Source organism: Cololabis saira, chromosome 17 (genome assembly GCF_033807715.1).
Source record: "Cololabis saira isolate AMF1-May2022 chromosome 17, fColSai1.1, whole genome shotgun sequence".
In the NCBI taxonomy this organism is placed as follows: Eukaryota; Metazoa; Chordata; class Actinopteri; order Beloniformes; family Belonidae; genus Cololabis; species Cololabis saira.
The window spans coordinates 35899047-35912542 of NC_084603.1; the positions used below are offsets into that span (position 1 = coordinate 35899047).

The window sequence follows — 13496 nt, forward strand, 5'->3', positions numbered from 1 at the left end:
AAAAAGTCGAAATGTTGAGAAAAAAGTTTAAATGTTGAGATTAATGTTGAAGTAAAATTTCAAGAAAAAAGTCAAAATTTCGTGAATAAAGTTGAAATGTTGAGATTAATGTTGAAGTAAAATTTCAAGAAAAAAGTCAAAATTTCATGAATAAAGTTGAAATGTTGAGAAAGAAGGCAAAATTTCAACTATATTCTTGAAATTGTATTTCAACATTAATCTCGAAATTTTGACTTTTTTCTCGAAGTGCACCATAAAAAAAATCTTCCCCTCTCAAATAGTTTTTTCTCCTGCATGGCCCTAATACTCTTCCGTAAAGAATCACAGATCTGCCACAAATCTCAATAATGTGACAGTTGAATATCCTGGATGCGTTGCATTAACCTCAAAATAATTATATAAATTGTAATAATTAACGGCAATCACCAACCCGATGAGACACTTTGATGTGTCCCGTCTGTGTTTTTTGAAGAGCTTGGAGTCTGTCAGGGACGGACTTGAAACACAGGACTCTTCATCAGTCAGGTCCAGCTGTTTCTCAGCTGTACAAGAGGGGAGTCCTCTTTTTGACAAGTTTGATCGTAGATGTTTAATTGGACTGAAATCTGGACCGTTTGCTGGTCACGTCATCAAATCAAATCAAATCAAAGTTTATTTAGACGGGACAATACGTATTAATGAACACTACATTAAGCAGTGTAAATACTCCGGATTTTAGCATAAATGCTAGTTTCCACCCGCAGTCCCCACAGAAAACATAAAAACAATTCAGTCAAACAATACAATCAATCAAAGGAACAAACATAAAACATACATAGTAGCAAAATAGATTTAGCAGCATATAAAAGCAATATGGATTGTATCTAAAATGACTTGAATTTAAAGTGACTTGAGCAAAAAATGCATATTACAATAATGAAATACCAGCGATGGTAATATTATAGTACTGAGAGTATCCAGGTTGTGTGACATACACTGCAAAAACTCAATCTTAACAAGAATATTTGTCTTATTTCTAGTCAAAATTTCTCATTTCTCATCACTGGAAAAAACTGCAATTTTCACCTGTTTCAAGTATATTTTGACTTAAAATAATTAGAAAAATCTGCCAGTGCAACAAGATTTTTTTGCTTGTAATGAGAAGATAAATCTTGTCCCACTGGCAGATTTTTCTACTTATTTCAAGTGAAAATTTACTTGAAACAGGTGAAAATTATAAAATAACAAGTTATTTTTCTGGTGATAACTTGTTTTAAGTGTAATGAGATTTTTTGACTTTTTAACTAGAAATAAGACAAATATTCCTGGTAAGATTTTGAGTTTTTGCAGTGTACAAAGTGTGTGTTGCATTGCACATTGCCCTAGTATGAATTAAAGCAGATAATTAACATTAATACAAACTACACAAGTTTAAGCCTGGCACGGGGCTTGACGTCCGTCCTGAAAGCAGGTTGGAGTGCTTTCTGCTCTGTGGAGCCGTCACCAGCATTACAGGGAGTTAATGATGTAAATCTCCTCCTGGTGCTTCATTTGATGTCAACCACACATCATCAATGACCCGAATGTGTTTGGCTTTTCTTATTCATCTTTGTCAGCTTGATTGGACATAAACCAATCTAAAGTTCCTGCTCCACCTCCTTCTCTCAGACTCATGACCCTCTCTGGTTAATCACTTCCATTGTTTGGAAAGAAAATGTTTCTGCACTATCTGCAGTCAAAGGACATTTCACATTTTGGATTCTCAAAAGACGGTGCTGTCAAAGATGAAGAGAATTATAAAAGCTGGCCAGCTGATATGCAGCCTCCCCGAGTTTATCTTATCTATGCTTCATATAATTCATGGAAGTTAATGGCAATTTTGAATGAGGGGTGGACTCCGCCCCCATAAAACATTGTTACAAACAGAGAAAATAAGCTGCTGGAAAGTATTTTTGTAGTATTTTGATCAAAAGCTGTCTCAGACATTTTGCTTAGACCTCGGAAAAATGGAGGGATGACTCTCCTTTAAGATTGAACAACAAGATAGCGGTTAAAGAGATGAAGGGAGAGCTTCCCCTCACAGATGCAGACAGTTGTCCTGGGTGTAAAATGGAATCTCAACTCCTCGGGCGTGTGATGATGAACAAAAAAAATGCACTTCCAATGAATTTTTTAGTGTGGGAAAAATCCGGCTAATTTGTGGTGTGGGAACACTGGGTGGGAGAGGTCTGTGAATACACAGAGCCTCTCATGAGGGTTAGGAAGAATGCCTTAATGTTGTCCATTCATGAGTCAACCTCCATGACTGCGCTGGAGCACAGTCATAAATCTGCTGCAAACCCCACCATTTAGGTCTTAAGTGGAATACATGTGTCAAATGTTTACGCTTTGAGGCTCAACCAAAATGTTTATAATTCTTAAAGTAGTCCAATCTGGTCCAGAGAAGGTATTCGCTTGCAAATGTTCGGTATCGGTAGATGTGACGGTGCTCATTAAAGGATCCATTCTGTGCTTCTGAAGAGGTTTTAAATCTGACTCTGTTTGACATGTGAAGAAGCTCCTGAACGATCAACCACTTTTTTTTTTGTGCAACTTTCTCTTTATTGGTGATTAAAAAAAAGAGTAAAGAAGTAAAAAAAAAATTAAATAAATCAAAATAATAATAAAATAATAGAACAAACAGGTTGACTTAGGGCATATATTAATAAAAATAAAGAACCCCCCCCCCCAAAAAAAAAATTTTTGGATGGATTTTACAGTCACACACTGCAAAAACTCACTGCAAAAACTCAAAATCCTACCAAGAATATTTGTCTTATTTCTTGTTAAAATGTCAAAAAAAAATTTTAGTCAAAAAATCATTACCAGAGTCATTACCAGAAAAATAACCTGTTGTCCATTTTCACCTGTTTCAAGTAAATTTTCACTTGAAATAAGTAGAAAAATCTGCCAGTGGGACAAGATTTATCTTCTCATTACAAGCCAGGGGCGCCACTAGGCCCTTTTTGGGGGGGCTTGAGCCCCCCCAAAAGAAGTCTCAGCCCCCCCAAAAAAATAGAGACAATTTTTTTTTTTTTTTTTTTTTTTTCCCCCTCTGGTGGTCATTACTAGCAGTTTCTGATTACACTCAATGCGCTGTGTGTGAGTTCCCCCCTCTATGTTCTTAGGGTGTGCTGACAAACATTTAGGGGGTTCAGCCCACCAAGGGGGCCCTGACTCAGCCCACCCGAAAAGTTTCTAGAACCGCTACTGCCAGGCGCTCCCTCCTCCATCTATGTGCCTAATCCCTTCACTTCACACAGGTCACACACACACACACACACTGCAGCAACGAAGTAGCCCTTCACAGTCAACAATCGTTCTCCCCAGCCCCCACTCAGGTTGAAACTGTGAGGTGAGCATTGAGCAGTCAGAGTCGTTAGTTACTCAATTAGCGCATATTGATATGCAAATTAGCGCATACCGTTGTAGTAGCTAAACAAACTAACGTGTCACTATCCCTGCCAGACAGGTGACTATAGGCAAGGCTACCATGACACACCCAGCCAGCCAGCCGTCATGCTAGCTCGCAGTAAAGCGGGTCTAAATGGATGCAATGTCTTTTGAGAAACAATATGGGCATAAGTGAAGAACATATTTTCAAACGGGTCTCTTGTCTTCTGAATGAAATTAAGCCCTTCAGAATCGCAAGTGGCTGCTTTTCAACTAGTTGACTGCAAACTCCTGCTTTAGCTTACAGTATATTATCTTGTCGGAATATTATTCCAGCCAATAAGTTAGGAAGTTCCATTTGATTTGATTTAATTTTACTTTTGTTTTGGCTACAAAGCAAAATATTACTTTACTTGAGTCTCCCCTGAAGTGATTTTGGTATTATTTATGCAAGCAAAATTCTACCATAACCTGTATGCAGAATATATATAGGGAAACAATTATTTTTTCATCGCTGTAAAACCACAGAACAGTAAAGAAGATATTGATGTGTATAGGTCTTCATAGATCTAGTCCCTTCATTTTGACCTCAAAGTGCACCAGATTGATCCATTTTTACTTAAAATCTACAAATTTTTCTTCCGGGGGGGCATGCCCCCGGACCCCCCTAGGGGTTCTGTGGTCCATGAACTTTGGGGAGGCTGAGCCCCCCCAAAGCTCTGATGCTAAAATCGCCCCTGTTACAAGCAAAGAAATCTTCCACTGGCAGATTTTTTCTACTTATTTCAAGTGAAAATCTACTTGAAACAGGTGTAAATTGTCAAATAACAAGTTATTTTTCTGGTAATGACTCTTGTCTCTTGTTATTTTAAGTGTAATGAGATTTGTTTGACTAAAAATGAGACACAGTCAATGAGTTACATTCCACAGAATATAAAGTCCACCTTTACCAGTATTTTATATACTGCTCAGCCTTTAATCTTAAGGAGAAGGTCAGTTTTTCCATGCAACGTAAATCCTCAACTATTGTGGTCCAGTCGTCCTTTGATGGCAGATTTGTGTGCAGCCCTTTCCTCGTAATGGCCTTCTTGCTCGCAGCCAAGAGCACTTTATAGAGGTAGTTGTCCTGGGACATAAGTCCATCTGGGATTTTACCCAGGTACAATGCGATAAAGGAAATCAACCACTTTTGAAGAGCAGGCATACCAGGAGCTTCCATACTTGTGTTTTATCAGAACAGTTTTCTGCTCACGTGAGCAGTTTGAATGCAGGGAAAGGGCGGGGGGATCTCTCCGGGTCAGGGATCAGATCCCTGGGGGAGGACTTCAAGTACGTCGGGATCTTGTTCATGAATGGACGAGGGATGGAGCGGGAGGTCAACGGGCAGACCAGTACATCGCTTTGTCTTGGTCTGGAGGACGAAGCTCTTAATTTACCAGCCGGAGTATGTTCCCACCACCACCACCTACGGTTTGAGCTGTGGGTCATGACCCAAAGAACGAGATCCTCAATACAAGCGACCAAAAGGAGCTGAGCTCTTCTACATCCAGAGGAGCCAGATGAGGTGGCTGGGGCATCTGGTCCAGATCCCTCCTGAACGCCTCCCTGGCGAGGTTTCCCGGGGCACGTGCCACTGGGAGGACACCTGGAGGAAGACTCTGGACATGCTGGCGGGACTATTGGAGCTTTTCCACTAGTACCTACTCAGCCCAACTCGACTCCCCTCAGTTCTTTCCCACTAGGGGTCTACCGTGACGAGGAGATACTTTTCTGTAACTATTCTGTCGAGGTTCTAAGCTGCTGAGTCGGCTGTATCTGACATCATCACACTACAGGCCACCGATTGGTCGGGGGGTTGGAGTCAGACGTCTGAGTCAGGATGTGACATCAGAGAAAGAGACTCTGATGACGGCTTATTGTTAATTTTATTCAACAGCCAATGGCAGCAAAAGTCTGTTTCATGATCCAACTCTGAGGGTCAGATGTTCATAAACCTGGTGCTGAGGAGAGAATTAAAAAGGGATCTAGACGGAGATAAGGAACGACCAGATCTACCAGGAGCTCTGTCACTTCATAGCTGCTCACGGCTCCAGCTGACTTTTCAGCAGCACCGAGACGAACTAACAAAAAAAAAGTGTCACTGCTTGAAGTTTCTCTCACTCTCATTTTTTAACTTGATATCAAACACAAGTCACAGATCCAGCAGCACATCTATCATCTCCTCCAGGTTCTACATCTTTAGTGTTGTTGTCTTCTTCCTTTAGATCACACAATCAAATAAGTCACAGCAGCTTCACTCCAACCTCCTACTTCTGCTCCAGGTGCTGATTGTTATGGAAAAGAAACTTGGCCAAGTTGAGATGAGTAGAGCCGAGTAGGTACTAGTGGAAAAGCGCTATAAGTCTCTCGGTTGGCCTTGGAAGGCCATGGGATCTGGAAGAAGTGGCCAGGGAGAGGGAGGTCTGGTCTCCTGTCCCCACGACCCGACCTGGGATGACGGGAATAATAATGGATGGATGTTCAAATGATTGGAATGAATGTGTCTCACACATGCCACACCAAACGAGGGAGGTCCACGTGACTGAGTGTGAGGGGTGTTCATGCTCAGTAAAGTGCTGTTGATGGAGTTAATAAAGGAATGTTGGTGGGATTAAACCACCCTGATCCTGTTAAAAGATGCTGAGGAGAGTGGATGGTATGGATGCAGCCAAACGGCCAAAAATGTCAGATTATGGATCTTAAAAGCCCAACCTCCTCCGCAGATCCCACCTGTAGACGGGTTCAGCTCTCCTCACAACCCACATTACCTCTAGGGGTGTCCAATAAACTGATTAGATGAGAGCCCTGATGCTAATACTCAAACGTTGAAGAGTGTTTCCGTTGACGTGTGTCTTCTGCTCCCCCTGAAGTTGACGAGGAAGCGGTGCGACCTGAAGAAGAAGCTGCGGGTGACGTTTGTGGGGGAGGCGGGGCTGGACATGGGCGGCCTGACCAAGGAGTGGTTCCTGCTGCTGGTGCGACAGATCTTCCACACAGACTACGGTGAGTGCAGTTCCTGTTCCCTCAGCCAGGACCAGTGCTGGGACTAACGCGGTATTTAGTAACGCTTTACAGTAACGCCGTTTGTTTTGCGGTAACTAATACTCTAACGCATTACTTTTTAAATTCAGTAACGCAGTTTCCGTTACCAAACGGTGCGTTACTCCGTTATTTCTGGCTACAGTGAAGCTTTTTTTCCCCCACGCGGAGACCGGAGGAAACGTAGTGTGGATGTGTGTGTGCATTCAAAAACATGACGGTAATTAGCCAAGAGAAGGAGAGTTTCGCAACGTGGAGATATTGTCATTACAGTAATCCCTCGTTTTTTGCAGGGATTACGTTCCAAAAAGAACCTGTGATAAGTGAAATTCTTTTTACAGTTATTATAGAAGGCTTCAAATTGCAGAGATCAGCACCGCCTTGCACCTATTTCACTGCTCTTCTGAGCCGCTGCATCCCGACTCTGTAGCGTCTTTTTCCCCTAAAGCCGCGGTGCAGGGGTGTTTTTTCAAGAGAAGAAAATAGTTATGGGTCGTTGTTGACGCTCTTTTTTCTTCTGGGCAAAAAGATTCTTATAAACCGACATGCCACCATGGATTATATCTGAGACTGTAATGAACGATTCATCAAAGGCTCCCGTTCTTGAGCTGCTGCTGAAGCTCATTGGCCGTTCTCAGCTTGTTGCTAAGAAACCAACGTTATTGACACAGGAAGTGAAGAAGTGGGGAGACTGTTTAGCCAATCAGAATGCAGAACGATGCAAATCCATACAGTACCTGCTGAAATGAAGGCTAGAGGGGATTAATGGGAGCATTTAAAAAAATGTTTTTATTTAAAGTAACTAAAAAGTTACTTTTCATAGTAACGCATTACTTTTTGGTCAAGTAACTGAGTTAGTTTTTAATGAAGTAACTAGTAACGGTAACTAGCTACCAATTCAGTAACTAGCACAACACTGGCCAGAACATCCATGTCCGTGTGTCTGAAGCGTACACTGCAAAAACTCAAAATCTTAACAAGAATATTTGTCTTATTTCTAGTTAGAATGTCTCATAAAAAATCTCATTACACTTAAAACAAGACTCATCACTGGAAAAAAACAACAATTTTCACCTGTTTCAAGTAGATTTTCACTTAAAATAAATAGAAAAATCTACCAGTGGAACAGGACTTTTTTTGCTTGTAATGAGAAGATAAATCTTGTCCGTCTGGCAGATTTTTCAACTTATTTCAAGTGAAAATTTACTTGAAACAGGTGAAAATGGTCAAATAACAAGTTATTTTTCTGGTAATGACTCTTGTTTTAAGTGTAATGAGATTTTTTGACTAAAAATGAGACATTTTAACTAGAAATAAGACAAATATTCCTGGTAATATTTTGAGTTTTTGCAGTGTAGCAGCAGAACTCTGGTTATCGTCCCAACCGTCGTTTACAATGATCTTCTAAAGTGGAAAAGCTTCATTGGACAGCTGAGGGTACGAGTCAGCGTCGAGTCCAGAAGGTAACTTTCATTTGATACAAAGTCACTGGAAAGTTAAGCTCCTCTTTATTGAAAACAAGCGGAAAGAAAATTATATTTTTATTGGTTAAAGATGGAAAGTACAATTTTTATTAGATTGAGGCCACGGTGGACGTGCGTAGTGAGTTTGTAGGAGAGTGAAACTGCAGCAGGATTAAGTGTCAGATGGTTGAGGAAAGTGGACGGTGTTGGTTTTTAGAAACTTTGCAATTATCTCTCATTTCAGTCTGGTTCGCTTCTCACCGTGACAGTCTTGTTATGACTACAGCCCCTTGCCGTTTTCTTTTGTTGCCAACATGGGAAATATTTGCAGATTCTGGAAAAAAAATAAGGGTCTCTGAACCTGCCAGTATGTCCGTCCACGCACCAACGGCTCCACTTAAAACTACAGAACAGTGCATTTTCATGTTGAAATCAGTTTCAACTTCATTTGCAAGATGTTTTTTCCAGCTTTCCTGACCTGACTAACGGCAAAAAGCAGCCAGAGGAGCTTTGGACTCCAATCCTGGTTGTCTCTTATAGAACTGCAACCACAGACTTTTCTGACAGTCGATTATCAACTTGTCATCGACTATTGCAACTGATAGTCGACTAATCGGATTATGAATCTCATGATTATGAAATGGTTTTTATTTAGCTCTCAGCTTTTGATTTTTGCATGGGATTGTTTACATGATATGCTAATTAAACTACATGTAAAATTCCCAAAAGACAGCAAGACAGCCGGAGGTAAAAAATGCTACTATAACACAGGGCTGGGGGTCGATTCAAATGTCAAGAATCAAGTCGTTTCCTATTCTTAAGATTCAGAATCGATTATCATACTTTGATTCGATCCGATTCTGATATTGATTTGGGTTAGTGTTATTAAAACTGTTTTTTCAGCTGTTGCATGAATTATATGACTGTGTAGTTCTGCAACATATTAATACTAGTATTATATTGAGATTCAGCAGCAAGTATTGCAGCTAATGATGCTGTAAGGACCAATCAGCTCCCAGAATGCTGATACAACTGCTTTCAGAAACATCGTGGGGCAGAATTACCAAACACATCCAGGGAGGAAACAGAGACGGATGAAATCAGCTTTATTTTTTCCCACATTCCGTCTAAATTTTTGGTTTATTTCGGTTTTTAATTTTTGAGAATTTGGGTTTTAGCATTTTATGCAAATGTACTCCAAGACAGAATATAAAGCAGAGAAATATAGACAATGTATTCAATTATATCTGAAAACGTTCATGTTTTCATACCTTTAAACATATTTAAAGGCAAAAACATGGCACAAGTTATGCTCGTGTCGAATAAAACATTCCTTTTTGTGGCAAAAACAAAACAAATACCAAAAGTTGTAATGTAACGATGAGAAAAAAAAATCGATCTTTAGACATATGAATCAATTTTTAGGAATTAATATGAGAATCGATTTATAATCAGAAAATCGATCTTTTCAAGGTGGTTGAGATTTAAATGGGCGAGATGGTTTTTCCTGGCTGCACTGCAAAAACTCAAAGTTTTACCAGGAATATTTGTCTTATTTCTAGTTAAAATGTCTCATTTTTAGTCAAAAAATCTCATTACACTTAAAATAAGAGTCATTACCAGAAAAATAACTTATTTGACAATTTTCACCTGTTTCAAGTAAATTTTCACTTGAAATAAGTAGAAAAATCTGCCAGTGGGACAAGATTTATCTTCTCATTACAAAAAAAAAAAAAAAAACAGGTGGAAATTGTTGTTTTTTCCAGTGATGAGTCTTGTTTTAAGTGTAATGAGATTTTCTTTGACTAAAAATGAGACATTTTAACTAGAAATAAGACAAATATTCTTGTTAAGATTTTGAGTTTTTGCAGTGTGACGGAGAAAGCGTTGGCAGGGCAGCTGTGCAAAGCTCGTTCTTTGATAAAAATTATATGGGTCAAATGCTGTAATTAATTTTCAATAACAGGTGTTTGACATAAGTCATTCCTCTTTTCAGAGGAAGATTCCATGTTTTGTATGTTTGGTGTTTCAGGCAGCAGGCGGGATGTTTGTCGGATGAAACCACAGTTCCTTTCCAGAACCGGTTAAACGCTCGGGCTCACTGACGTTTTTATCGTGTTTGGTCTTTCCTCCAAGAATATCAGGTCCTTCTCAGGCTCTCGGGATCTTTCTGGAACATCTGTCCGTGCATCCATGTCTCCGACTCTTTTCTTTTACGTCTTTCGGTCTCTTCTGGAACGAGTTGTTCTTTCCGACATGGGCCCGTTTTTCTGCGGTCGTCTGTGTTTCTGGTGCCAGGGGACACGGGCCTGACGCAGCGCTCTCAATGAGAGCTGTGTGTTCCCCTCATTAGGAGGGTTAGGGAAAACCCCGGCTCCAGCTCAAACACACACACACACACACACACACACACACACAGACAGGTGTAGACCAGCTCTTTAGTGTGGGGCGGTGTCAGGTTCGGGTGTCCAGACTCCAGATGTGTCTCCTCTCAGAACAGACCGCTGCTTCTTCTCCCAGTCAGAGCTCAGCAAAGACCAAAGACGTCCCGGGTTCCCGGTACATCTCTGATCCTACGGAAGAGTGTTAGGGCCAGACAGGAGAAAAATAAAAACAATATTTTAGAGGAGGAAGATTTTTTTTCATTATGCACTTGAGAAAAACGTCGAAATGTCAAGAAAAAAGTCGAAATGTCAAGATTAATGTTGAAGTACAATTTCGAGAACAAAGTCGAAATGTTGAGAAAAAAGTCAAAATGTAGAGAATAATTTCTAAGTACAATGTTGAGAAAAGAGTTTCGACTTTATTTTTGAAATTGTATTTCAACAATTTCGAGAAAAAAGGCGAAATGTTGAGAAAAAAGGCGAAATTTCCACTTTATTCTTGAAATTTTATCTTTATATCGAAATTTCGACTTTTTTTCGACATTTCCTACTTTTCACTCGAAGTGCACAATAAAAAAAAATCTTCCCCTCTCAAATATTTTTTCTCCTGCATGGCCCTAATACTCTTCCGTACTGATCCAGATACATCCAGGTGGACATAAAAAAACTAATCGGGGGATCTGCAATTTGAAATGTTGTGCAGAATTTGGGAATATTATGACATAAACAAGGTTTTTTTCTATTTTTATTTATTTTGGGGTTTCTGTGGCTGTCTGGAAATCAGATGGGCGGGTTTGAGTCTAAAGGAGGATTGGTCACAGGGACAAGAAGACAAAAGTAACCACTCACAGCAGCTGGAACTGTTGCTGCTCTCCCACCTGAAGTCTGACGCTCTGATACATGAGCATCAAACTGGCTCATTAAAAATATGTGTTCAAATATTTACATCTTTAAATTACGGAAGAGTATTAGGGCCAGGCAGGAGAAAAATAAAAATAATATTTTTTCATTATGCACTTCGAGAAAAAAGTTGAAATGTTGAGAAAAAAGTCGAAATTCCTACTTCATTCTCGTAATTTCGACTTTATTCTTGACATTTTATTTTAACATTAATCTCGACATTTTGACTTTTTTCTCGAAGTGCCTACAATAAAAAAAAAATCTTCCCCTCTCAATTATTTTTCCCCTGCGTGGCCCTAATACTCTTCCGTATTAAATGCAAATAAATACAGAATTATTTAAGCACTTCTGTGTTCAACTGTGTATTTCGGTATGAATTTTAAAAATTGTTACTCTGATAAATGATTGTGTTGAACCACAATTTAAAAATCAATGTGTTCTTTTTATGAGTCAGTCGTCAGGTAGGTTTTACCTTTCACTTCCGTCAGTTTCTTGTTAGTTCAGTGTTTGTGCTGCTTTAATAGAGTGAAGCAGTCAGGTGACTCCTCTGTCCTTCCTCTCTCCTCTTCTTCGTCCAGATTTCACTGATTTACCTTTTTTTGCTCAAATCTCACCGATTCTTTGTTCCGTAGGAATGTTCACCTACATGAAGGACTCGCGCTGTCACTGGTTCAGCAGTTGGAAGTGTGACAACTATTCGGAGTTCCAGTTGGTGGGGACTGTATCCTTTTTATTCTACACCCAGAAATCAGGGTTTGGACCCGTTCTGTTTACCTGCTGCATGTGAACACTTTTTTGATCTATTATTCATCCTGCTTTGCCGTACTTTGGTTTCAGTTGTCTAGTTGTTTACTGGAAGGACGACCCTGAAGTCATTAAAGCACCCTGTATGCACACAGTCAGGTGTCAATTTATGCAAGATAAAGGTGAAAAATGAGATTAGTTTTAAAAAGTTGTTGGACTCTGCACAACCACCTGCACAAACGGACTCCTGAGCGCCGTAGCGATCTTTCATGACGTTAACGGCTCCTCAGAGGCGTCGGAGACTCGGCTTGTAGCTGCCTGTCTCCTGGAGACGGCCGGACAGGTTGCAGGTGCAAATCTGCTCGCACAGCCACGATGTGCCAGACGTGCGCTGCACTGCAAAAACTCAAAATCTTAACAAGAATATTTGTCCTATTTCTAGTTAAAATGTCTAATTTTTAGTCAAAAAAATCTCATTACACTTGAGACAAGACTCATCACTGGAAGAAACAACATTTTCACCTGTTTCAAGTAGATTTTCACTTAAAATAAGTAGAAAAATCTGCCAGTGGAACAAGATTTTTTTGCTTGTAATAAGAAGATAAATCTTGTTCCACTGGCAGATTTTTCTACTTATTTCAAGTGAAAATTTACTTGAAACAGGTGAAAATTGTCACATAACAAGTAATTTTTCTGGTAATGAGTCTTGTTTTAAGTGTAATGAGATTTTTTTGACTAAAAATGAGATATTTGAACTAGAAATAAGACAAATATTCTTGTTAAGATTTTGAGTTTTTGCAGTGTGGAGTAAGTGGGTTTCCATGACTTTGCACGTAGGAGCCACATAATTTAACCACGTGTTTGAGGTTGAAGGTAAATAAGATTTTTATGAAGATCAGACTGGAACAGACGATGCTCACTGACACAAACACATTTCTTCCAAAACATTGTGAAAAAAGCAGTTTGTATGAAGCAGAAGCTGATGCTCCGTCCTGGGAACGATGTTGGAAATGTCTAAAAGGAAGGAAGGTTGCGTCTATAACACTGGATCGCCGTAGCTGCCTGCCATTGGTCCTGATGTTCTCCTGATGGGCGCTGTCCCTTTAGCCATGCCATGCCATGTTTTTTGTTTTGTTTTTTGGCTAGAAGCACAACGACACCTCATACATCTTTTTTTTTCATCTCATGATGACCTTAAAGGTAAGAAATCATTGTTAAAAATCTTTTCTTAAAACCCAAAGCCCAGTAAATTATGCTTCTTGTTTATTTTATCCGACCAGCAATGGCAGCAAAAGTCTGTTTCATGATCCAACTCTGAGGAGAGAATTAAAAATTGATCTAGACGGTGATAAGGAACGACCAGATCTACCAGGAGCTCTGTCTCTTCATAGCTGCTCACGGCTCCAGCTGACTTTTCAGCAGCACCGAGACAAACAAACAAAAAAAAAGCATAACCGCTTGAAGCTTCTCTCACTCTCATTTTTAACTTGATATCAAACACAAGCCACAGACCCAG

General features: G+C 39.8%; 1 protein-coding gene across 1 annotated transcript in view; it reads left to right on the forward strand.

Moving 5' to 3' along the window:
• LOC133463817 (probable E3 ubiquitin-protein ligase HECTD2) overlaps positions 1–13496 on the forward strand; it is a 118578-nt gene that overhangs the window by 40259 nt on the left and 64823 nt on the right. The window contains exons 13-14 of the mRNA XM_061745541.1: positions 6321–6453; positions 11869–11957. Of these exons, the coding sequence (XP_061601525.1) occupies positions 6321–6453; positions 11869–11957 (222 nt within the window). The remainder of the gene's footprint in view (positions 1–6320; positions 6454–11868; positions 11958–13496) is intronic.